The sequence below is a fragment of the Anolis sagrei genome, chromosome 5 (assembly GCF_037176765.1).
Source record: "Anolis sagrei isolate rAnoSag1 chromosome 5, rAnoSag1.mat, whole genome shotgun sequence".
Classification (NCBI taxonomy): Eukaryota; Metazoa; Chordata; class Lepidosauria; order Squamata; family Dactyloidae; genus Anolis; species Anolis sagrei.
Window position 1 is genome coordinate 177,917,331 of NC_090025.1, and position 27,100 is coordinate 177,944,430.

Below are 27,100 nucleotides of genomic sequence, written 5' to 3' on the forward strand. Positions count from 1 at the left end.
ACTGGATTGCCCTCTGGTTGACATATATGCCACAGCTGATATAAACACAGGGATGGGGTGAAATAACGACACCTTGCATTGGTGGAAGGCGTACTCACATCCACAAAATCAAAATTATCCAAAATTTTCACATCTATCCTGAGAAACTGTGTAATTAATGCATAACATATGAGTATCCAGTAACAGTTTTCCCCAATCTACAGTGAATCGATTCCAAGATCCAGTGTAGAGTTAAAGGAACTCTCCGAGGTGCTGGATTCTATCCAGAAACAGATTCAACACCTTGAATAGCTTCTATAGTTTAAACTAACTTTCATTAAGTTCCATCAGTGATTAACTGAGAGGATTCAACATTGTGTTAAGATGGAGGCCACCTGCCGCCAACTCAAGAACACCAAGGAACACCAAAGAATACTGCTTAGCCTTACTCTTGCATGAGACTTCTTGCTGATCTTCTGTTGGGAGTGAGCTTCCCTATGTGGTCAGTGGTTCCCTTGATGTATGGTAAGCATACTTTTCCTCTGGATGGATCTTTGTCTCTCATGGCTTATTCTTGTACTTGCAGCTCTTCTGATGTCTGTGGTGGAGTCTCCATTGGCCTGTAGAGCCCAGTTTAAGTGGTTCAGTCCCTAACATTATATCATTGCTTTATTTTAATATCCAAATGATCACTGTCAATATGGCTCAGTGGAATAAGTTTATCCACCTAGATTTTGTTCACAAAGCTTCTGTAAAAGGCATAAAAGGAAGTCCCAGATTATATTTTAAAGTGGTAATTGCTACTCATGCATCTTAGCTTCTTTCTCATCTGAGCCAGAGCTTGTTCTCTTCACAATATAGTACTGCATGAATGGGTAACCTAGCAGCTATGCTAAGGTTGAGAAGGAAATTATAGGTCTCCTCCAGCAATCATTTTAGCTGCTCTCAACAAACCAAGGCAAAGTGACTGATTCCAGTGAGGCAACAAATCAACTGTAGATTCCGCCTGCCATTCTGTAATGTTTTAGTCAAAGGTTTTCTCTAGCTATTAAGATGAAGTATAGACTGTGTCCAAGATCATGGCTCATTCCATTAAGTTCACTCAACTATTAATTGATCATGATGCTTAGGTGCTTTTTAAAACTTAGTCCAAGGTCACATGCTTATAATCCCCCCTTGTCCCTAAAGGCAGCTGCCTCCTTCTGCCCCCATAAATATACTTACTTAGGCAATCCTTCGTTGTCCAAGAATGATGGCCTTCCAAGTGTATCTTGGAAGATGCCTGTATGTGAGTTTTTTTAATGTGTGGAGGTCGGTGCACAGCCAATCAACACACCATCTTCACAGAGTGAGGGTCCCGACCAATGGCATGGTTTGTTACAGTAAGTCATAGCAAGATCAAGTGTGTGTTAAAGAAAAACCTTATGATGTTAATTATTATGTACAGCTGGTAATGTAGGTCAGCCAACATGTTTGGGCCACACCTGGTGGGGTATAACTGTATGGATTTTAGAATACAGTTTGGAGAAGCAATACGCTACCCTGAGGAAGAGAAGCAATATGCTGTAATGCTGCTATGCTCTAACAGCGATGCTCTTTGCTATGGTGGAATAGCTATTACTCAAGGTTTATGTTTTGCTCTCTCATTTGAATGAAGATTAAGATTTGTTACTTAGAAGGACTATGTAATTTTATTGCACTGTTTGATTTTGTATGCAACACTGCAAGTTTATGCCTCTGCTGACAAGAGTAAAGTTTTTTCTGTTCCTTTTTCCTCTTGTTTGTGTGTCTTTTACATGGGCTTTGGCTAAAACATGCTTTGTGCATCATGGTTAACACAAAAACAGTGGCTTCTGAATCTGTTGCAGCCTTCTTCTGCCTTCACAGTCATTGTAACATGTACCATGTTATTTTCTGCCTGATCCATCATTGAGGACTTCAGGTCTTCAGATTGTACTTGGTCTGGAACCTCCCCTGTGACTCTTCCTGGGAGTGCCTGACTCTGGTGGTTATGCCTGTAGGTTCACTGGAACATGCAAGCCCCCTCACCACAACAAGGTGACAACCCAACAATATCCCACCTCACAAAAAAACCTCAGCCTTTTCCTATTATTAAAGAAATGCATTTATTGAATCTTCTTTTAAGTACAAATTCTTAGAAACAGATAATCTATAACATATATGCTCATATATAGAGATATACACACTCTTTTATGAAAATAAAGTCAATATATTTTAGAGGCAGATGATAAAGACAATATATTTTAGAGGAGTAGTTTTAAAAACTACTCCTGTGCTACCCGGCATAGAGAAATTTAGCAAAATAAGCACATGAGTGGCTCTAGATCAGGCATGGGCAAACTTTGGCCCTCCAGGTGGTTTGGACTTCAATTTCCACCATTCCTAACAGCCTCAGGCCCCTTCCTTTTCCCCCTCAGCCGCTTAAGTTTGCCCATGTCTAATCTAGAGGCACTATTAAATGCTAAGAGGTATTTCTGTTGAAAGAGTCTGTATACAAACCACACAGCGGCTGTGAACATTGCTGCAGTAATCTTCCCAACTGTGGAGGATCAGAAAAGATTTCTTGTGAAAGGCACTCTGATCTAACTGTCTCCTTGGTTGCTTAGGTGCTTCTGCAGCATATTCCTCGGGGAGGCATTAACTTGCATGAATTTACCCAAATGGATGAGGAGAAAGTTTGCATGCATAATTTCTGCATGTTAGACTGTTGTGGGACAAAGCTAGGACAAAACTTGGAAGCTCTAGATCAGTAGTTCTCAACCTGGGGTCCCCAGATGTTTTTGGCCTACAACTCCCAGAAATCCCAGTCAATTTACCAGCTGTTAGGATTTCTGGGAGTTGAAGGCCAAAAATATCTGGGGACCCCAGGTTGAGAACCACTGCTCTAGATAGAACTTTGGTACCCAGAGTTAACCATTCCCTGGATAGGTGCTGTGGTTTCCTTGATATAGTAACTTTTCCCTTATTCTGTAAGCTGGACAGTTTGGGACACAGCAATGGACTGCAATTCCCAATACCTTTCAATGTCTGGTTGTACTAGCCTAGACTGGTGGGAATGTCAGTCTAAGAACATCCCAAAGGTCAGAAGTTGTCCAATCTTGTAATAAAATAACCTGGCAGCACAAGATTATGACAAATGTATTACCAAAGTTTTTGTCAGGTCAAAATGTGCAAGAGTTTTGCTATCCTTCCATGTCAAAGCAAAGATTATGCAGTGGAAAATTCTCATTTCCATATTGATACTTTTCTCATCCACGTATTTACTATGTGAAAGCTCTGACCCACCATTTTATAGTGCTCACAATGTCCCCATAACCAAAGAGTTATTCTGGGGCATTGTGGAAAATTTCAATGTATGCTAAGTTGGAACATCATGGAAAACGTAGACTAGAATAGATTGTAATACATAGGGAGGTTCCAAGTGTGTCTAATTGCCACTGTCCATGCTTCCTGACAGATTCTTGAATGTTTGATCCAAAAATCTAATTTTCCAAGCTAAGACTGAATGCTACTGTTAAGTGTGGTCTACATTTAACTTTTCTTGTAATTGCTGGTACAAGGTTGACTATTTCAGGCCTGGACCTTCAATCATCAGGAGAGAACATTTGGCCCAATACTTGCACATTAACATGTATGATTTTAAATGAATGTTTTAATAATTTAATGTTTTAATTACTGTTTTAATTGCAATTGTTATTTATGAATCTGTTTGATGACATCAAATGGTTGGCTGTTGTAAGCCGCCTTGAGTCTTCTCGGGGGTGAGAAGGACGGGATACAAATATGCATAATAATAATAATAATAATAATAATAATAATAATAATAATAATTTCAACATAGCAATGCAAGAATGATGACTATAAACCACCCAGATAAACCTGGCTACTTGCTCTTGCCTAAGAACAAGAAACCCTATTAAATTCATTAGATGGACATATGTCAACTGGCCACTTGAAGATGCATATACACACAGGGACACAGATCCCTGAAGCCTATACACATTGGGATCTATTTCAGATTTAGAACTGTTACATTTGAGAGTGGCTGCTCCTTTTCATTTTGCTTTATGCCACTGTATTGAGCTGTGCATTGGGGATTTTGGTATAACTGTATACTATATGCTCTTTGGATATTATACCTTCTTCTTACATGGATTGTTTTGTATGTGTTCAGATACCCAACAAGTATTCTGGGATACTGTATAGTTATACAAGGTCACCCAATGGATCAAACTCTGACCTCCAGAGTCATGGTTCCATACTCAAACAACTACACCACATTGGCTATTTTTACAGCTACCATGCTAGCTAGAAATGTTTCCAAACTCTGAAACTAATCTTAAGTAAGGAGCAGTTGTGAAAGAATGCAACAAAGAAAGGAAAAATTGTGCCCATTCGAACAGTATTCATTATTCCCACCCAGACATGTATTTTGTTTCCATTTCTTACTTTGGTGTCACACACCATATCCCATGTTTTTTTTTATATTGCAAATGCTAAGTTAGCATCTGGTGAGACTTTAGCTATGCCCTTTCCTTCATGGTCCTGACATACCCTAATGAAGTCTTGGCATTTCATTTTACGGCGGTCCTGTTCACTTCGCATTTCTTTAGTTTCCCAACAATTCAAGGATGTCACAAGGAACGGTATCAAATGAGGTATATTCAAGCTGAAACACTGTCAGCCTTTCTAGACGAGTCTCGTTTCAAAGGAAAAAAGATTTTAAGTGGTTTTGACATGTTCTTTTTCTGACAAACTCATCTTGCTTCCAATTTATCACCTCCTCCTCCTCCAGGCCATTGTGTAATGGGAGAGGCTGAGTGATCAGCACTGATTTTGAAGTCCAAACAGGAAAACTTAAAACTTTAAAAACAAAACAAAAGCCTTCATCTGTATCAGATCTATGCAAACTTTCTGCAAGTTTTAAAAAAAGTATCCCAATTGCCAAGGGAGTATGCATCCTTTGGTTAGATTATGCAAGTTTGACCGAGTTGGCTAATTCAGCACCATTTGTTCATCTAAAACCTATAAACCGAGATATTCAGGCTTTCAAAGAATTTATAATGTGTTGCCAAAAGCAGGAGGGGTAAATGGATGAAGATTTTAGGATGTAAAAGAGGTCCTGGGATGGCCACCTTTAACACAGCCTTTTACTAGCAAATTATACTATCAAAATGGCTCTAATATAGGAGAGTAAGTATATAGCTCAGACACAGAGCACTTGTATAACATGCAAAAGGTCACAGGTTTGATTCCTGGAAGCCTCTGAGCTGTGACTTTCACTGTACATTATTACAATCCCATAATGGCTGTTCTACTGCTGCCAAAACAATTAAAGCCAAGTAAAAAAATCCTCTTAAAGTGTTTCACCTTTCTTGTTGTCAGAGAAATTATTTTTGGGAGATGGAGGCAGGTACACTGATTTACCTGCTCACCTATACAATTTCTAGTAATTGACATCTCACCTGATCTTTTAGAAAGAAACCTCACCAGATGATCCTTACAAAGCTGGGGGACACAGGGGAAATCATGGGACAGCATCACACTCTGTTACGTAAATCATCAGGGGTCGTTGTATCTTCTCCCACGTTTCTCCACTGTTCCCCGCTTCCTCTTCACCTCTTCCAACTTTCTTATATGAGGAGTTGGGTATACACGACTCCTCTGGACTCCATTTCTCTGCGCTGCTGGCATGGAGCCCCACCAGAAGTAGACCTGCGTCATATGATGGGCTCTGGGGAACAGTGTGCCAGCAGCACAGAGAAGTGGGAAGAAAACACTTCTCTGGCTCAATGTGATAAGGTCCCAAGCTAATAAGTCATGCTGACTCAACATTAAAAAGAGAGTCTCGCTTATCCAACATAAAGAGGCCGGCAGAAGGTCGTATAAAGGAAAATGTTGGATAATATGGAGTCTCCTATAGCCCCCATCCCTCCCAGTTCCCTTGTCTTTGGTGCTACCTTTCAACTGTGTGGTGCTAGACACCAAGAGGCAGCTGGCCCTGGAAGAGGAGGACAGCAAGGCCTGGGTGTTATGTGAGGCCTCCAGAAAGGAGTCGGCCAGGTCCAGGTGCTTTGTGAGGCCTCTGTGAAGGGGTCAGCCAGCTTGAGTGCTTTGCGAGGCGTCTGGAAAGGGGGCAGCCAGCCTGGGTGCTTTGCGAAGCCTTTGGAAAGGAGGGAGCCAGGCCTCATGGAGCAACAGGCCCCGATGCTCAGGAAAAAGCCCCAGAGAGGAAAAAGGAAGAAACAGGCCCAGAAATGGGCCACAAGACCTGAGAAAAATGTAAGGCCCCGGAAAAGAGGTGCTGCAAGGCCCAGGCAAGGGGGAAGGTAGCAGCCCCAGCCAATACCGCCTGCTTTTCTCACCACCTGCTCTCCTCCTCGCTGCTCCTTGCTCACACCAGAAGGTATGCTCAGCGTGAAAATCACAGAGGGGAGGATGCTTCCGGTCTTGCATCTTCCCTCCTTTGGATAAGAGTGTTGGACGTCAAATAAGCTAAGGTCGGATAAGTGAGACTCTACTGTGCTTTGGATGGAAATAGCTCATAACAATACACTGTTGCTGGCGAAACCCATTTTCCCTCTTGATATTGTGAGGATTGCAACTAAACTTTGAAGGAACAGGACTGTCCAAGGAGGTTAGCACATGATACCAGAGTCACTTTTAAACAAAAAGTCCCATGGCTTTGTACTGTGAGCTCTGGATCCAATAGATTGATGGCAGTAAGAAGCACAGCTTACTTTTTTCATAGCTGCATTTCATTTGCTGCTACAAATGATAACAACAGCAGGAACTGTGTTGTCAGCCCAACTTTCATTTTGTATCCTCCATAATTTGGGATAAATTATGTGGAGGAGGGGGCTGAAAATGAATGGCAGCCCACAATAAACAGTAGTAAAATGGTGAAGACTATGTGAATAAAATTCTAAAAAGTGACTTTTTTTTTCCTGGGACTGAGAAAGGAAGTTTTCAGAAAAACTGGGAAAATCTCTCCAGAAACTGTCAACTGGCAACTTTCAGCTCTGAAAACCAAGTGCAGAACTTGTTCCAGCTGATCCAATCAGGTACTATGTTGAGTATGAAGAGAAGTGATCCAGCTTCAGGTAGGCAGAGAAGAGCTGAGGAAATCTGATCGTAGATGTAAACAGAAGCTGCTAGAAAAGAAGCACCTTTCTGGACACAAAACTGTAGTTCTCATTGATTTCTAGAAGTTGGTTTCTTTTTCTGTTGTGACCAGCACTTCCCTGGCTGAATGCGGGTGCGATGAAGAGAAGGCAATCTGGTGCTTCTTTGGTCGGGGCAAGTCTTCTGCTGGGGTCGTGAGTTGACGCAAACGCTGTGGAAAGACAGGCAGGAAAGCAGACATTGTCTTTGTTAATTAAACTGTTAGACAAAGCGGCACCCAATAGCAATCTGCATCCATTGCTGTGGGCAAAGGCATTCCAAGAGCTAATCCATGCCGTTCCTAATGAATGTTTATTGCAATGCCCGCCTAAAAGAGCAAAGGGGAAACAGCTTAACATTCTGATCTGTTTTGCCTTTAGGCTCTGTTTTTGTTGACATATTGTAATAAACACACAATAAATAGCCAGATATACTTACAGATGCACTAATAGAAGCTTTGATTGTTGAAATATAGGATTAGGAAGAACAAGAACAATCCTGTTGCATCTTTAAGACTCAACACATTTATTGAAAACAGCTGTCTCTCTTCATAAGAGTTTAATAAATTGCTCAGTGGAAGTTATTACATGGATTAAAAAGCCTGAGGTATCAGGATATCTACTCCCTGAGAATCCAAACTCCCATTTTGGTTGCTTGATAAAGGTTTCTAGGCCTCAAGTGTACAGAGAATATTTTTCTAAAATGATCTAGATCTCCAGTCATATGCAAACATACTTTCATGCAGCAGAAAGTAACCTGAACGCTAAAATTAAGCCTGCTGAGACACAGGGACTATGGGTGGTGGGTTACATGCCAATGGGAATGGTGAATCTACGCTATTAATTTGGTATGCTCCCAAGCTGCTGAACCAATTTTGTGGCCATTGTTGAGCATCTTGAACAGCGATTTTAGATCAGATGAAAATCTGGAGCAGATTGATTGTTTCATTGACATGGGCACCAACAGCATGACTGTGCCCCCTTCTTTCCAAAGCTCAGAAGGTCTCAAACTAGTCCACTTCTCTCTCCGCCACCATCCAACTCACTACACTGTAAGATCCACTCTATTACTGAATTAATGTTGTAGGTGACTTAGAGATGTTGAAGATGTATGCCTAAAGAGTAGATAGTTAGGACTCCTCAGGTTTCCAAACAGTTCTTTGTTTGTTCACACATTTTTGTGTCCTACTCTTAGAGTTGGCCATGTTCTTTCCTGTTTCTTCTCAGGTTTTACTTAGTTGTTCATTCGTTCAATCGCTTCCAACTCATTGTGACCTCATGGACCAGCCCACGCCAGAGCTCCCTATTAGGCATCACCACCCCCAGCTCCTTCAAGGTCAAACCAGTCACTTCAAGGGATCCCATCCATCCATCTTGCCCTTGGTCGGCCCCTCTTCCTTTTTCCTTTTTCCTTCCATTTTCCCCAGCATAATTGTCTCTTCTAAGCTTTCTCCAAGGTTTTACTAGATCCTCCAAAAAGAAAGGTTTCTTCCAAGCAGCCAAGGATATGCGTGAATCAATTTGATTAGTTAGTTCAGTGGTTCCCGATCTTTTTTTGACCAGGGACAACTTTGACCAGGAACCACTTGAACAGGGACTACTTTGACTAGGGACCATTTTCCAACATTAATACCAAAAGGGTTACAAATCAGTTTTTGGTCAACTTTAGATTCAGTTTGGTTATTTGGGGTGCTGATTCAGAAAATTGCATTGGATAGACCACATCAGCTCTAGTTTCTGCTACAGAACATATGCTATCCAGCAGTTATCATTTGCTTGCCCACAGAAAACCATATTTAATAATCTAGAGCTGATATGGCAGTAGTAATCTTTTGTGGGTAGTCAGCCTCTCCTCTCCTGACATCCCTGTTGCCTTGATACTATAAAAGGGTTTTGTGAGATGAGCTGCGGACTATATTTTTGTTTTTGTGGGCCACTGTTGGTCCATGGACTATAGGTTGGGAACTACTGAATTGGTTAGAATTGGATCTATGTTAACTTTCTATCTCAAAAGTATTTCTCTTTAATAAAGATTACTTCTTTACTTAGGAAAGCAGACTGAGGTCTTCCATCAGGTTTATACAGTATAAACCTACACTCATGTTTTCGTATACTGCTTGTCCTGTGTAACCCTTCTACTGAACACTGACATTGTGTAGCTAGTTCCATATCTGCTATAACTTATTGTGCAATGGGAAATGCAGTATCTCTTTCGGTAATTCCAGGAAATACATTGGTACATTGACAGCACTGACAAACAGATGCACACTGCATGTGAAATAATTATAGTTGTGGAATTATGTTTATACAATCATAAAATGAGCACTTCTGTTGACAAGAGGGAATAAAGCGCAACCACATGTGCAAAGACATTTGTACATATGTACGACTCCAAGAGGATTTCAATCATAGCTTGATTGCTTTCCAAGGAAAACACATAAGGCCTTGGGTTCCTGAAATTGTTACACTCTTCAACCACTCTGATATATAAAAGGGTTCAATCCCCACATACACAGACTGCGAATCAACATGCTGCTACCATGGAAGGCTCTGCCATAGCGTCGTCACTCAAAGAGAGTCATGCAACCTATTCATTTTTCTTGAGAAAGATGTGGTTATGAGCAGGATAATTAAATGATAGGAATGGGATTTTGGACTGGTAACTGCACCTGAACATTTCTTCTGTGAATAAAATGTATTTATTTATTTACAGTATTTGTATACCGCTTTTGTCACCTCGAAGGGGACTCAAATGAAGCAAGAGAGCCAGCATGGTGTGGTGCTTTGAGTGTTCGATTACAACTCTGAAAACCAGGGCTCCAGTTCCTGTTCAGTCATGGAAACCCATCGAGTGACCTTGAGCAGTTCACTCTCTCTCACCCCAGAGGAAGGAAAAGACAACCCTGCTATGAAGAAATCTTACCAAAACAATCCCGGTGATAGGATCACCGTAAGTTGGAAATGACTTGGAAGTACACAACAACAACCAAAAAAATGAAGCAAATAATTAATTTGGTTGGTGTGCAAAAACTAGATGAAGAATTTTGAGGTGATTTGATGTTTTGTGGTTGGTTTGTGGAATTTGTTTGCTGCACCTGTGTGCAGAATAAGAATGAGCAATGTTGGGCAATTCTTGAGAATCAGCTCCCACTTTTTGGTTTGCTTAACAAAGTCGGCAGCTTTTCTATCTCTCAAGATTGCAGCTAAGATAGCAAAAAAAATAATTAAAAAAATCCTCCCCTCCCCGTTTCTCATTATCAATGTTCCAGAGGCAAGTAAAAAAGATTTTTTATTTTACAGATTGTTTAATTAGTTACTGTGATATATATTTCTAAAAGTACCCTCTAAACCTAATAAATATAGAATTCTGAATTTAAGCAGACAGTCTCGAATTGGAATGAAACCCCCACAAGGAAGGAATTTTATAATTGCACTATTCTCAACTTCTCCAAAATGAGAAAAAAATTCATAGAAATTGTTATTTGCTGTAAGGTATACATTTTTTTAAGTAGTCTTCATTATCTTCTGTTATGATAGCTTCCTCCATATCCCTGCTTGAATATTAGTGTGAAAGTGACATTCAGAAATTCCAGTGTGGCATTTATTTTGTGAGGTACACACTGCAGTGTGGATTGTTTGTCACTGGCAAGGTCTGTTTTTTGATGGAGAATCTATTAGTTGGCTTTTTTCAGTGTTTCTCAAATTTTATGCCTTCTGATCACAGCTCCTCCTCCTCTATTCAGGATCACACAGAGGCCTGCTCACATGAGGTTTCCCTGTGAGCCCTGCCGTTGGGCCAACTGGAATAGAAGAATGCTGTGACATGTCTTACACAAGTTCTGTCTGCTTCTATACTCCTGTTGCTGTCTGCACACCCTCATCTTTCTCTGAAAACCCTATTTTAATTTGCCTTACCTTACTCACTTTTTGATTTTAAATGTGAATTATTACATTTGGCCCGGCCATAGGTTTTTAAATGCTGTATGCTGTGATATGTTATTGTTATTGGGTTGCTGTAGGTTTTTCCAGGCTATATGGCCATGTTCTGGAGGCAATTTTTCTCCTGACGTTTCACCTGCATCTATGGCAAGCATCCTCAGAGGTAGTGAGGTCTGTTGGAAGTAGGAAAAATGGGTTTATATATCTGTGGAATGACCAGGGTGAGACAAAGGACTTTTGTCTGCTGGGGCTAGGTGTGAATGTTTCCACTGACCACCTTGATTAGCATACAATGGCTTGGAAGTGCCGGGGGGAATCCCTTGTTGAGAGTGATTTTATGTGCCTGTTTGTTTCCCCTATGTTGTTTTGCTGTTGTTATTGTTATTGCTTATTGTGTATTTTCTGTTTTGAGTTTATTTTAACTGTTTTGTATTTATTATTGTTATTGCTTTTGTTTAATGTATGTGCTGTGGGCTTGGCCTCATGTAAGCCGCACCAAGTCCCTTGTGGAGATGGTAGTGGGGTACAAATAAAGTTATTATTATTATTATTATTATTATTATTATTATTACCCAGGCTTCCTCAAAGGGAAAAAGGAAAGGATCCCAGGAACGGAAAGGGGAGCCTCGTAAGTTCCCCATTGCCACCAATAGGCCAGATCTAGCTGCATTTTTCGGCTGCGGACCAAAAATGGCTATCCCGCTACCAGTACATTTTTGGGATGCACACGGAAACAGATGTGAGGGTCTACTGAAATCCGGCCAGCAGAAACAGATCTAGGTTCAGAAGAAATGCACGATCCTACTGGACACAGTAATGAGACCCTTAGATAATTGCTACCAGGGACAGGAGTAATTTCTCTTGAGGATATGGCTATTCTCCAAAAATCTGTTCTCTGGGAATATTTTGTTTAAAAAATGTTCTTGTGACAACTGGATTCCCCATTTGTTTGTGGGAACAATACGTTTTTAAAAATGAACAAAGAGTGGAATATAATATTAGCTTGGGGGATGTAAACAGCATCAATAGTGAAGTTTAGGTTGAAGATTACACATACACATTAAAGTTGTTGCTGACCTTACTTTCTTGGCCTCAACTAATTTAAAGGCTAGATTTTATGTTTGATAGAATTGAGAACTTATTCATAAACCAGGTCTTCTCGCCAAGCTGTTTTGCATCCACTTGTATCAATATTTGTCTTTTTCTAATTAAATAATGTTCAAGATTTGCTCGGGGCTGAATGGATTTTTAAAGTTTTAATTATTACTTTTATTTTTGTATATTTTAGTTTGGTGGTTGGGACATTGTGCTATTTGAATGTGTAATTGCTTTATTTTGGAATGTTTGTCTCATCTGTATTTGTTAACAATGTTCCATGTTGTTTGTTATGGCCTTTGGCTAAGACAAGATACTGAACTGAACAAGCTAAGCCAGTGTGTGAATGTTTTTATGTCTTCTCCTTATTAGCTCATTGTTGCTATCATTTATTTTTATGGTCTGAAGATGATTCCACACCGGGGTGCTTCCAGATGGACCACTCCTGGCACTACTAATCAAAAGATATTACAAAAATACTCCCCCTTTTCCCCCTTCCTGGGATGCAGCTTCACTGTAGAATTAATGCAACTTGACACAACTTTAACTCCCATGGCTCAGTGCTGTGGAATAGTGGGAACTGTAATTTTATAAAGTTTTTATTCTTCTCTTCCAAAGATTGTTGAGGCCTCAACAAACGACAGATTCCATGATACTGGAGAACTGGTTGAAATATACTAAAGGGAAGGCAATTTCCCTTTAGTGAAAGGGAGGTATAGAGTAGGGGGAAGGAATAAGGTAAAGGTAAAGCGAAGGAAGATAGATGCTTTTGAACTGTGGTGCTGGAGGAAAGTTCTGAGAATGCCTTGGACTGCGAGAAGATCTAACCAATCCATACTTCAGAAAATAAAGCCTGACTGCTCATTGGAGGGAAGGATAGTAGAGGCAAAAATGAAGTACTTTGGCCACATCACGAGAAGAAAGGAAAGCTTAGAGAAGACAATGATGCTGCGGAAAATGGAAGGAAAAGGGAAGAGGGGCCAGCCAAGGGCAAGATGGATGGATGGTATCCTTGAAGTGACTGGATTGACCTTGAAAGAGCTGGCATTGTCTGTAGACACCTCTCCAAGGTCATGTGGCCTGCAAGACTGCATGAAGTACCATTTCCTTCCTGCTGAAGCAGTACCTAATCTACTCACATTTGAATGTTTTCGAACTGCTAGGTTGGCAGAAGCACGGCCTAACAGCAGGAGCTTACTCAGCTCCTCTGATTCAAACCACCAACCTTTCGGTCAGCAAGTTCAGTAGCTCCGAGGTTTAACCCACTGTGCCACCAAAGGGGAAGTAGTATAACATAATATTAAAACTGATTTTTATTTTAGCATGAACATTCATGGATATGAGTCCACAAATTTATATGATGCAGGTTCGCAGCTTGGGTGTGATCCTGGACTCATCGCTGAGCCTGGAACCTCAGGTCTCGGTGGTGACCAGGGGAGCATTTGCACAGTTAAAACTTGTGCGGCAGCTGCGCCCATACCTTGGGAAGTCTGACTTGGCCACGGTAGTCCACGCTCTAGTTACATCCCATATAGACTACTGCAATGCTCTCTACATGGGGTTGCCTTTGAAGATGGCAACCCCATTGTTAACAGGAGCAGCGCTCAGGGAGCATACAACCCCCTTGTTGCACCAGCTCCACTGGCTGCCAGTTTGCTACCAGGCCCAATTCAAAGTACTGGCTTTGGCCTATAAAGCCCTAAACAGTTCTGGCCCAACGTACTTGTCCAAACGTATCTCTCCTTACGAACCACTGAGGACTTTAAGATCATCTGGGGAGGCCCTGCTCTTGGTCCCGCCTTCGTCACAAGCACATTTGGTGGGGACGAGAGACAGGGCCTTCTCAGTGGTGGCCCCTCGGCTATGGAATGCCCTCCCTAGGGAAATCAGATCTACTCCCTCCCTCTTGATGTTTTGAAGGCAAGTTAAAATGTGGCTATTCGAACAAGTGTTTACAAATACAGAGTAGCTAATATAGGAAATCGAATGACCTGACAATGTAATTGGACAATGCTTGAGAATAATGAGACGCTGATGCTGTTGCTTTTATCGTTTTTATGATGTTCTTATACTGTTTAATGTTTTTTATCTATTATGTTTTATGTATACTGATTTGTTGGAAACCGCTTTGAGTTGCCAATTGGCTGAGAAAGGCGGCATACAAATACAGTAAATAAATAATAATACAGTAAATAAATATGACAGGAGAAGGAGGAAACTTCAACTTCCCAACTAGTTCTTTGTAAACTTTGGAACCATTCTATCATCAACCCAATTCCATGAAGGAGACAATAAAAGTCTTCTTTGAATCTCCACTATGACTCTTTCCTGCCGCAGAAATATGGCAGTTTCACAAGCAACTGGCACTGGAATTAGAACGGTTGATCCACGTGTCCGTGGTAGACTCAATTTAGTGTTCTTTTCCCCATTAAAATCAGAAGTGCACATCTGTCCTGCAAAAATACACGTGAGATGGCTCTTGCAGAAAAGAAATGGGGCGTTAGCCTGCCAAGACTAATGTTATTTTTTAAATTAACTTGGAGAATAAATGTTTAATTCCACTTAAGAACACTAAAGTATATATTTAAAGTGTTCATACCTAAGATTGCTCAAACTAGTCTTACATATATTAGCATGCCCACTTAGAATAACATCAGAATGCAAAAACCAAAAACCAGGAGCAAATTTGTCTGAATTCACTGAAATGGGAAAGTGAATAAAGGTCAGCAGTTTCACTCTTAATTGTTTAATGCAGATTATTTTAAAATTTCCTTTCACTCTTGGGCTGCAAACAAAAGTGTGCCTCAGTAGTAGTAGTAGTAGTAGTGGTGGTAATCTATACCACACTTTGCTTACTGTTGTAATTATTTCCTTTTTGGTGTGGTTCTTAGTATCCTAGATGCCAAAACATCTCTAGTTATTCAACAGATAATGACTTTTTGATCCCCAAAAGGATGTATATGTTGTAATAATATTTATTTATTTGATATGAATTATTTTTAGGGCATAATCCACGGGGTCATGATAGCTCAGCGGGTTAAACCGCAAGCTGCAGAAAAACTTACTGACTGGAAGTTTGGCAGTTCAAAGCCACAGGTCGAGGTGAGCTCTTGCTATCAGCCTTAGCTTCTGCCCACCTGGCAGTTTGAAAACATGTAATGGGAGTAGATCAATAGGTACCACCTCAGCGGGAAGATAAAAAGTGTCCTGCAGCCATGCCGGCAAAACACAACCAGGAGAGTTTACGGACAAGAGACTCCTGAGCAGGGAAAATGGAACAAGAGCACCTCCCCATGGCCAGAGCTGAGAATCACTTCCAGAGGTGGAAAATGAAACCTTTGCCTTGCTTGTATATTGTATCTCATTGTTTACTGTATAAAAGGCATTGAATGTTTGCCTATATAGGTCTATACTGTAATCCGCTCTGAGTCCCCTCAGAGAGATAAAGAGTGGAATATAAATAAAGTGCCTTTATTTATATATCACCCTTGTGGCTTCCAGATATTGCGGCCTATAATACCCATCACACTTCATCAGCTATCTGGGTGGGATTGATGGGACCATATCTAACAACCTCTAGAGAGGGTTCCAGATTGAGGAAAGATGCTACACAGTTCCATTTAACTCATTTAGGTAGACATATATAGGATTTCATTACTGATTTACAAATAAATAATGATTTCCACTGATGAACGGAAATGAGATAATTGAGATATTTTAAGAATATTGACATTTCATTTTCATCTAAATCAAGGGTCCTCAAACTAAGGCCTGGGGGCTGGATATGGCCCTCCAAGGTCATTTACCCGGCTCTCACTCAAGGTCAATCAATGTCTGAAACGACTTGAAAACACAACAACAACAACAACCTTATCTCATCAGCCAAACGCAGGCCTACACTTCCCACTGAAATACTAATAAGTTTATATTTGTTAAAATTGTTCTTCATTTTAATTATTGTATTGTTTTTAAGTGTTTTTTGCACTACAAATAAGATATGTGCAGTGTGCATAGGAATTCATTCATTTTTTCCCCAAATATAATCCGGCCCTCCAACAGTTTGAGCGACTGTGACCTGGCCCTCTGTTTAAAAAGTCTGAGGACCCCTGATCTAAATACTCATAGTATGAAGTATTCTGTGTCACCACAATGGCTTATTTAGCTCAGTCAGCTGGAAACAGTTGAACAGTAGCTGAGAAAAGTGTTCAAGGCGTTCCCAAGGTAGAGCCCAATTGCCCCCCCCCCCCAAAACACCTTTTCCCTCCGCTCCACAGAAGCTGACTCCCTGTCACAAATTGCAAAAACAATTCACTCCCTGTCAAGTGAACCACATTCCCTCAGCCTCACACTCCGCTCACAGCTTTCCCTCAGGTAGGTGCCCTTCTCGTCACACAACAAGACAATGTGTCATTGCATGCTATGTAGCTGTGGATATACATTATACACCCAAGTGAAAACTGCCGACAACTATTATATAATGCGGCATTTTTCTTTCCCCTTCTCCGTTGTGCTTTTGTTTGTTTGTGCCCTTCACCTACCCTATGAGTTTTTAGTCTTTCTTCCTTTTTTCTTCACTTCTCTGGGGCTTTGCCTCACAACTTGTCCACCTGAGGTGGACATTTAAGTCAGTGCCAACATAAATCCTGTCATTTCTCATTATGTTACAATCCCTAGTCAGTAAACAGGGCCCTGCAGGCACAACATCACCTTCCCAGAGGATGGTGCGTTGGGAGGACACCCTCTGGAAAGTTCATTCCCTTCAGCATTTGTGTGAGACTCCTCAGCCTTTTATCACTGCAAATGGAAGGACTTTCATAAAATCCATGTTTATAACACTGTTCTAGTCAACTGAAAATATCTGTTATATTGTAAATTGTAGAGATCGCTCAACAACTATGATCACCTCAACAACTATAGTCAATTGTGCCTTGAGAGAGAATTCAGACAGTGCACAAAACAATGTCTCATATAAGTCATAGTTTCAAAACTGAAAGCAAGGGTCCAAATATAAAGACAAATCATGGTTAAAGTTGCTTGGTTGCATTCATCTAATTAGTACTTCGCCCTTTAGAAGTAAACCAACAGGTTCATAGATTTGGACACCACACCAAACCTCAGTTAACATTAAGTACAGTTTCCCAATCAACTTCAAACTATGGCTTCCTGTTCTAATTTGCCAACCAACTGGAAATCATGGTCTGTCAATTCAAAGATAAACTAAATCAGCGTTTCCCTGGGGAGGGGGGTCATGAGGGAGTTGTCAGAGGGGTCGCCAAAGATCATGAGAAAATACAGTATTTTGTGTTGGTCATAGGTGTTCTGTGTGGGAAGTTTGGCCCAATTCTATAATAGGTGGGGTTCAGAATGCTCTTTGATTGTAGGTGAACTATAAATCCCAGCAACTACAACTCCCAAATGTCAAGGTCTATTTTTCCCAAACTCCTCCAGTGTTCACATTTGGGCATATGGAGTATTCATATCAAGTTTGGTCCAGATCTATCACTGCTCCCTGGATGTAGATGAACTACAATTTCCAAACTCAAGATCAATACCCACCAAGCCCTTCCAGTATTTTTTGTTGGTCATGGGAGTTCTGTGTGCGAAGTTTGGTTCAATTCCATCATTGGTGGAGTTTAGAATGATTGTAGGTTAACTATAACTCCAAAATATCCAGGCCAATTCCCATCAAAGCCCACCAATATTCAAATTTGAGCATATCAAGTATGCATGCCAAGTTTGGTCAAGAACCATCATTGTTTGCGTTCACAGTGCATAACTACAACTCTCAAATGACAAAGTCCACTGAATGAAAATACATTCTGCATATCAGATATTTACATTATGAATCATAACAGTATCAAAACTACAGTTGTGAAGTAGTGACAAAAATAATTTTATGGTTGATGGTCACCACAGCATGACGAACTGTATTAAGGGGTCATAGCATTCGGAAGGTTGAGAAACACTGAACTAAATCATAGTTGAACTTTCACAATTTGATGTGATGACAGAACTGAATCAGTGTAGTTTAGTAATTATTTTCCTTTCTAAACATACTAATGCTCTCCACCTCTCTTTTTGAAATGCTATGCCAAACAAAATCCAAGGTGACTAAAATAGTTACAAATTTGTGGTGGATCGGAAACAGGTTGCATTCCAAAACAAGAATGCTTTTCAGTATTGGTAATAAAATGGCTAAAGAAGAAAGTCTGGAGCTTCTGCAATTAGACAGAAATCAAGAGAGCTTCTAGTGTTTGTTGAGAGCTTCTAGTGCAGCATTTCTCAACCTGGGGGTCGGGACCCCTGAGAGGGTCGTGAGGGGGTGTCAGAGGGGTTGCCAAAGACCATCAGGAAACACATTATTTTCTGTTGGTCATGGGGATTCTGTGTGGGAAGTTTGGCCCAATTCTGTTGTTGGTGGAGTTGAGATTGCTCTGTGATTGTAGGTGAATTATAAATCTCAGCAACTACAAATCCCAAATGTGAAGCTCTATTTCCCCCAAACTCCACCAGTGTTCACATTTCGGCATATTGAGTATTTGTGCCAAGTTTGGTCCAGATCCATCATTGTTTGAGTCCACAGTGCTCTCTGGATGTAGGTGAACTACAACTCCCAAACTCAAGGTCAATGCCCACCAAACCCGCCCAGTATTTTCTATCGGTCATGGGAGTTCTCTGTGCTGAGTTTGGTTAAATTCCATTGCTGGTGGAGTTCATAATGATCTTTGATTATAGGTGAACTATAAATCCCAGCAACTACAACTCCCAAATGACAAAATCAATCCCCCCAACCTCACCAGTATTCACAATTGGGCGTGTTGGGTATTTGTGCCAAATTTGGTCCGGTGAATGGAAATACATCCTGCATATTGGATATTTACATTACGATTTATCACAGTAGTAAAATGATAGTTATGAAGTAGCAACAAAAATAATGTTATGGTTCTGGGGTCACCACAACATGAGGGACCGTATTAAGGGGTCGTGGCATTAGGAAGGTTGAGAACCACTGTTCTAGTGTTTAATTTTGCATTCATCCCATGAGTGATCGACATATCAAAGAATGTGAGGGAGATTTATGTGTCTTTCTCCCATGGGGAAAATGGGAGAAACCGATATCATGGATGTGACATCATAAATTGTACATGCGGATACTTAGATGTTGTGCATGTGTGCCTTCAGATCACCAATCAGCTTATGAATTTCATGAGGCAAGGAATATTTAGGTGGTTTTGCAAGTTCTTTTCCCCAAACCAGGTCTTTGTTGGTGGTCACCCATCTGTCACAAAAATGAAATGACCTCAAGATACAGAAAACAAAAGCCTTCCTAAGTTTCTATATTATAAATCTGACTGAAACCACAAACATCAAAATTATCTCCTGGCAACTAGTGGACAAGCCTATTTTTAAAGCCATGGATTGTTCTCTTTCAGGCTTCCTTTTACCTGTTTGAATGTGCCTTTTGTTTTCAGGAGGATGAAGATGACGTAGGATGGGATGCAGATCATCGAGGAGAGTGCCATCAACCAGCCCACAGCGATTCCCCATGGTGGATATTCATATGCATTGTTATATTTGAGTGGTGTGTATCTAATGAGCGAAAACAGGAACGTTGCCTAAAGAAGACAAAAGCAAACAGAATGACAGCTGTGATAAGTGGTAAATTAGAAACATGTATATGGAGATAATTCATGAGAAGATCAGAGAGCTCTGTATTTAACTCAGCGCACAACAGTTTCACCTATGAGGAAAAGATAACCCCTGTTGCACTTCTGTCATGTCAGACCACAGTGAGATGCCTGTAAGGATCCACGAATGAACACAGCATTTAGCCTGGATATAACCTTGGGGTTTCTATTTTAAAGAATACTTTTTGAGTGTGTGAAATAGGAATGAGCAATTACAGCTCTTTTGACCAGGTCAAGAGGGAAAGCCAAGTTCTTTGCATGACACAGAATGCTCTGGTGCTGGTTCTTAAGGGTCTTGTCTTGCCCTATTTTGAAATATATGTGTCTACACAGAGAGAGAGAGACACACACACAAATACATATACCAGTATGTCTTCATTCAAAAATGAATGCATGTGATTTGGAACTTGGATATTTAGAAGACTACCTCCTCTAACAGCAGTCTACCCTGATTGCATCCCATCACCAACAACAGGGCAGCCAGCAACAACGTAAGAGAAGACCTTCTCTGCTGCTATGTCCAGATGATGGTTCCCATTCCCATCTACTTGCATCCTATAACAGAATTGTTTCAATTCCACTTCATCCCCTTTAATTGTATCCTTGAGCAGATTGCTGGGCCTTGTCCATCACCTAGGTGTGGTTTAGAGTCCTTGATAGCTTCTTGGCCAAAAGTGATGTGAAAGATTTAACACGTATTTGTAGCCTTGTTTGATGCTTGTTGCATTGGCCACGAATTTTGACCTTGAACAAAGATATGAAAGGGTGAGAATCAACTGAGAGAGTGAAATTTTCTCTCGTCAACCTGTTTGCACAATTCTCATAGCTATTGGAGGGAATGGGCCATACTTAATTGCTTTGATTTTTATTTGTTTGCTTCTGCACTGGCTTCACTTTGTGGAGTTCCATCCCAATCCAAGGATCTTCATTTATCCAGCAATGGGAAATCTGATTGTCAACCAAGGGATAGACTGGGTTGATTTTGTTTGTGGGTCCTTGGTTGTGAGTAAGCTGTGTGCCTGCAATGCTTCTCCGCTCCATTATTTCCCACCAACAAAGTTGATACTATTTCACTGGAATGACCCTTGGAGATTGACACCCAATTCTGGAACAAGATGGCTTGATTGATATTTTATCTTTCTTGTGGCTTTCTATACCCCTCCTTCTTTGTTTATTTCTTTCTTTTTTGTTTCATCTGCTATGCCATATGCTATTGTTACTTCCTCTTTCAAGTATTTTGCTGTAAGTCAGTCTGAACTGCTCGCATGTTGGAAAAGCGGGATAGAAATACAACAATTATATAATGCAGATGATGAAAAAGAGCAGATTAACTAACCACCTCATCACATTGAGAGGGGGAGAGCATGGGTGACTGTCCCATTGGAGAGAGAATTGCCCCTTTAAGGGAGAGCATCGGCTGTTTGGAGTTCTGCCTCCCCAACAGACTCACACATGGACACTAAAGAGCTGGCAATACATTGATCTTACATCCATCACAAGGTCAGTATTACTTTTTTTTAATCAGGAGAAACAACAGTATCCGACAACCAAGAGATCCCTTGCCCTGCCCAAAGCTCCTTACATTACAGGAGACTAACACCAGTTTAAAACCAGTTCTTTCCATGGGATCCTATGGTTCTGCATCAAATCTCATAGGATACAACAGACTGCAGACAACTGGAAAATGAAACAGGATGGGAAACTTTTGATGGTTCCCATCCCACCTGTTTTTCAGCTGATGTTGTAGTTATTTTTCATGTCAGGAATGACTTGAGAAATTTCAAATCACTTCTGGAGTGATTTGATGGGAGAATAGACCGTCAGCAAGGGCATTGTCACATGCAACTCCTGGAACGATTCCATCAGTGCTGCCTCCGGAAAATCCTGCAAATCACTTAGGAAGACAAGCAGACAGACGTCAGCGTGCTGGAAGAAGCAAAGACCACCAGCATTGAAGCAATGGCCCTCTACTACCAACTCCGCTGGACCGGCCACATTATCCGGATGCCCGACCACCGTCTCCCAAAGCAGTTGCTCTACTCTGAACTCAAGAATGGAAAACGGAATGTTGGTGGGCAGGAAAAGAGATTTAAAGATGGGCTCAAAGCCAACCTTAAAAACTCTGGTATAGACACTGAGAACTGGGAAGCCCTGGCCCTTGACCGCTCCAGCTGGAGGTCAGCTGTGACCAGCAGTGCTGCAGAATTTGAGGAGACACGAATGGAGGGCAAAAGAGAGAAACGTGCCAAGAGGAAGGCGCGTCAAGCCAACCCCGACCGAGACCGCCTTCCACCTGGAAACCAATGCCCTCACTGCGGAAGAAGATGCAGAGCAAGAATAGGGCTCCACAGCCACACACGGACCCACAAGAATATTGGAAGACAATCATCCTTGGAAAACGAGGGATCACCTAAGTAAGTAAATGTCCAAGGGATGTCCAAATGTTTTACCATCCTATGGGAGGCTTCTCTCATATTCCCGCATGAGAAGCTAAAGCTGACAGACAAGAGCTCATCCCTCTCCCTGGCACAGGAGTTGAACCCATTGTGCCACTAGGGGCTTCGTTTTCAGTTGTAAAGATGGGAGTAATGTGCAATAAGAGGTAGAAGCTCTGAATATGATTGCTGACCCGTGTTCAGACTTCCCTCCTTTCAGGACATTTCTGCCTCCTTTCAACTCTGGAACATGTAATGAGCTCAGTGCCTCTCCATGCCTGAAAAGAGGCTGAAGTGTTGTATGAGGGGGAAATTTCTCAATGTGATGAGCTCAGATTGCTGGAGTTCCCTCCTTTCAGGACACTTCTGCCTCTTTTCAACTAAGGAGGGCTATGCATGACAGCCAGAAGTATGTGATGAACTCAGTTCCTTTCCATGCTTGAAAAGAGGCTGAAGTGTCATACAACTGGGAAATGCCTCAACGTGATAAGGTGGTTGGTCTCAAATTAAAAAATAATAATTCAAAAGTGATTTAGTTTTTATATACAGTGGATTATGAGAGCAGTAGTTCAACAACATTTGCAAGATGCCAGCTATCCAATATTATCCATCCACTTCACTACATTAATTGTGATGGCACATGATGAAAGTTCTTCATGGGAATTATAACTGTAGATTGAATTTTTCATTGTGTGATGTCTCGATGAGTGAAGTCATTATATAGTATATATAATTGTACCTACCAGACAAACTGCAGGTGTCAAGAAAAGCCAGCAGAACTTAACCAGAGGCCATGGCCGATAGCCAATCATATCCTCAATGTTGTCATAAAAACGATCTGCTCCTTAACAACCACAAAGAAAAAGAAGAAATGAGAACAATCATGTGGGAATACAAATCCAAAATCTTTTGGTCCCCTGGAGCGGAAGCCACACACCTGAAAGAATATTTCAAAATAATATAGCCATAGTCTTGTAATGCCATCTTCTTACCTTCAGGAAGGGTCACCTAATAACCACCATGCAATTTCCATCATATACAACTGAATGGTTTTTGACATGCAGGAGATGATGGGAACTGCAGTACAACAACATTTGAAAGGTGCAAGCTTCCCTATGCTGGATCCAATATTATCCACCCATTTCACTACAGTAACTGTGATGATATATGATGAAAGTTTCTAACTGAGATTATATCATATATCCATTGAGAGGTTAAAAGGGAAAATAAAACTTCTTAGTGTTTATTTCAACACTTTCCAGACTTCATAGTTTGTGTGAATTTTGTTGTAACATTGCATGCGTGTTTGTATATAAACAAACATGAATATATATACCCATATTAAAATGTTAGGACAATTAGCACCACAATTCTAGGTATGGGTTGCTGTGAGTTTTCCGGCCTTTGTGGCCATGTTCCAGAAGCATTCTGTCCTGATGTTTCACCCATATCTAAGGTAGGCATCTTCAGTGGTTGTGAGTCTGCTAAAAACTAGACAAGTGGGGTTTATATATCTGTGGAATGTCCAGAGTGGGAGAAAGAGGCAAGTGTAAATGTTGCAACTGGCCAGCTTGATTAGTATTGAATAGCCTTGTAGTTTCAAAGACTGGCTGTTTCCTGCCTGGGGGAATTCTTTGTTGGGATGTGTAAACTAGCCCTGACTGTTTCTTGTCTGGAATCCCCCTGTCTTCTGAGTGTTGTTCTTTATTTACTGTCCTGATTTTAGAGTTTTTTAAAACTATCTACAAGCCCACTGAGAAAATCCAACAAATACTATGTCCAGCAAAGGACAAGAGGGATTTTCTCACCTCTGCAGGACTCTACCATATACCATGCAGCTGTGGACAAGTCTATATAGCGACCACCAAACACAGCATTGCCCAGACACGAATCAAGGAACAAGAAAGGCACTGCAGACTACTTCAACCAGAGAAGTCAGCCACAGCAGAGCACCTGATGAACCAACCTGGGCACAGCATATTATTTGCGAACACAGAAATGCTGGACCACTCTAACAACCACCATGTCAGACTACACAGAGAAGCCATTGAAATTGACAAGCATGTGGACAATTTCAACAGAAAGGAGGAAACCATGAAAATAAACAAAATCTGGCTAACGGTATTTTAAAAAATCTAAAATCAGGACAGTAAATAAAGAACTACACTCAGAAGACTGGGGAATTCCAGACAAGAAACAATCAGGGCCAGTTAACACCTCCCAACAAAGGATCCCCCCAGGCAGGAAAAGCCAGGCTTTTGGGACCTCAATGCTAATCAAGCTGGCCAGTTGCAACATTTACACTTGCCTCAAACAGACAAGAGTTCTTTCTCCCACCCTGGACATTATTTCACAGATATATAAAACGCACTTGCCTAGTTTCCAACACAATCTACAACCTCTGAGAATGCCTGCCATAAATGTGGGTGAACCGTCAGGAGAGAATGCTTCTGAAACTTGACCATACAGCCCAGAAAACTCACAGCAACTCAGTGATTCCGACCATGAAAGCCTTTGACAACACAATTCTAGGTATTCTTACTAAAAATATGTCTACGAGATTGAATGAAAATTTCTCCAAAAGAAAAGGGTATAACTCATATTCCAAACCATAATTGCCATCATTCTTCTCCATGGGCTACATTTGTGGAATTATGGGCTCCCCAGATGAAGAGAGCAGGACTGCAGTTTAAAACATATCAAACCAGCTCCAATTAAAAACAATGGAGGATTTCATTTTAAGAAAAAGCAGAACGTCACAAAAGGCAGTAACCCGTTTCTCTTATTGTAAAGGTGTTTTATAAGATTTTATATGGGCTGCTCTCATTTTCACTTCACACTTTCAGGCTGAAAATCCTTTATCATTCCTTTATTTCTGTACCAAGTTCTTTCATGCGCCGTTATGATCACTGTTGTTGTTCTCTTAGGAGTGGTTGGTCTATTTTTGTGGTATCTCATTAGTTTAGTTACAAAATTTATTTCAGATGTTTTCTTCCAGCTGTAGATCTTTATAGAATTGTATCATAGTGTGTTGTATTATATTTTTCAGCTAATTAGAGGTTCTAAGAGGCCATTGAATGCCTGCACCCATGCCTCCTGGGAAGAACATCACAACGAAAGCCATCCTGACCCAATTCACCAACAATAATAGAAGAAGTAGCAAGAAGGTGTTTTCTTCCCTCCTCTGCTCTTGCCTGAAAACACATTTGGAGTCCAATTGCTGGCCATCCTGGTATTGTGGGACTGAAAGGAAACAAAGTTTGCTGACTTATGCAATGACCAGAGGATCGAAGAACTTGGAAACACGTCTTCTTTGGACTACACCTCCTTGAATTTTTCAGCCAACATAGGCCCCATCTAAAGTAAAAATCAAGGTTTACCCTTGACATTAAGTCTAGCCGTATCCGACTCTGGGTGGTGCTGCTCATCTCCATTTCTCAGCCGAAGAGCCAGCATTGTCCATTGATATCTCCAAGGTCATGTGGCTGACATGACTGCATGGGCTGCCATTACTTTTCCGCTGGAGTGGTACCTATTGATCTACTCACATTTTAATGTTTTTGAACCGTTAGGTTGGCAGAAGCTGGGGCTAACAGCAGAAGCTCACTCTGCTTCCCAGATTCAAACTGCTAACCTTTTGGTCAGCAAGTTCAGCAACTCAGCGGTTTAATATGCTGTGCCACCAGACGTTCAGGTCCCCACCTGTCATACAATGCAGTTTCACAATGCAGTTTAACTGTACTGAACTGCATTATATGGCAGCGTAGATTCATGTAGGGCAGTTAAATGCAGTTAAACTACATTATGAAACTGCATTATATGGCAGGGTAGTCAGGGCCATAATTAGCAAACATGTTGGCTGGGGGAATTCTGGGAGTTGTGCTATAAAAAAATCCAAACGTTTCTATACTTTGATGAACTGCATGTCACTTGTATATGCATGTCTGTCTTGTTACACACAACCTGCTTCTTCTGAGTAATCAGACATTCTGGGGAGGTGCACTACTCATCCATAGCACTGATTTGGAGTACTAAATGGAAAGAATATTCCCTATTATTTGTTTCTAGGTCAAAAATGAGATTCCTGACAATTGAGAACCCCATCAGAAAGAATCATAAACTAGCTCTTAGAATCATAGAATCATAGTTGGAAGAGCCCTCAGGGGCCATCCAGTCCAACTCCTGCCAAGAAGCAGGAAAATTGCATTCAAAGCACCCTCAACAGATGGTCAACCAACCTCTGTTTAAAGAAGGAGCCTCCACCACACTCTGGACAGAGAGTTCCACTGCTGAACAGCTCTCACAGTTAGGAAATTCTTCCTCATGTTCAGGTGGAATCTCCTTTCCTGTAGTTTGAAGCCATTGCTCTGAGTCCTAGTCTCCAGGGAAGCAGAAAACAAGCTTGCTCCCTCCTCCCTATGACTTCCCCTCACATCTTGATTCATGGCCCTCATCATGTCTCTTCTCAACCTTCTCGTCTTCAGGCTAAACATAGCCAGCTCATTAAGCTGCTCCTCATAGGGCTTGTTCTCCAGACCCTTGATTATTTTGATCGCCCTCCTCTGAACACATTCCAGCTTGTCAACATCTCCCTTCAATTGTGGTGTCCAGAATTGGACACAGTATTCCAGGTGTGGTCTGACCAAGGCAGAACAGAGGGGTAGCATGAGTTCAGAACCCCATCAGGAAGAATCACAGGCCAGCAAGAATAACGCAAATACAGAAAACATGAATATTCATGTCCTTCAGGAGTGGAGAAAAAACGATCACAATTATCCCC

General features: G+C 41.1%; 1 protein-coding gene across 1 annotated transcript in view; it reads right to left on the minus strand.

The window, feature by feature from the left end:
• Positions 1-2,113: 2,113 nt before the first annotated feature.
• The window catches only part of LOC132775789 (sodium- and chloride-dependent betaine transporter-like), a 97,073-nt gene continuing 72,086 nt past the window's right edge, over positions 2,114-27,100 (minus strand). The window contains exons 13-15 of the mRNA XM_060776748.2: positions 23,064-23,164; positions 19,643-19,813; positions 2,114-7,336 (exon numbers count right to left, since the gene is read on the minus strand). Coding sequence (XP_060632731.2) covers positions 7,205-7,336; positions 19,643-19,813; positions 23,064-23,164 — 404 coding nt within the window. The 3' untranslated portion in view covers positions 2,114-7,204. The remainder of the gene's footprint in view (positions 7,337-19,642; positions 19,814-23,063; positions 23,165-27,100) is intronic.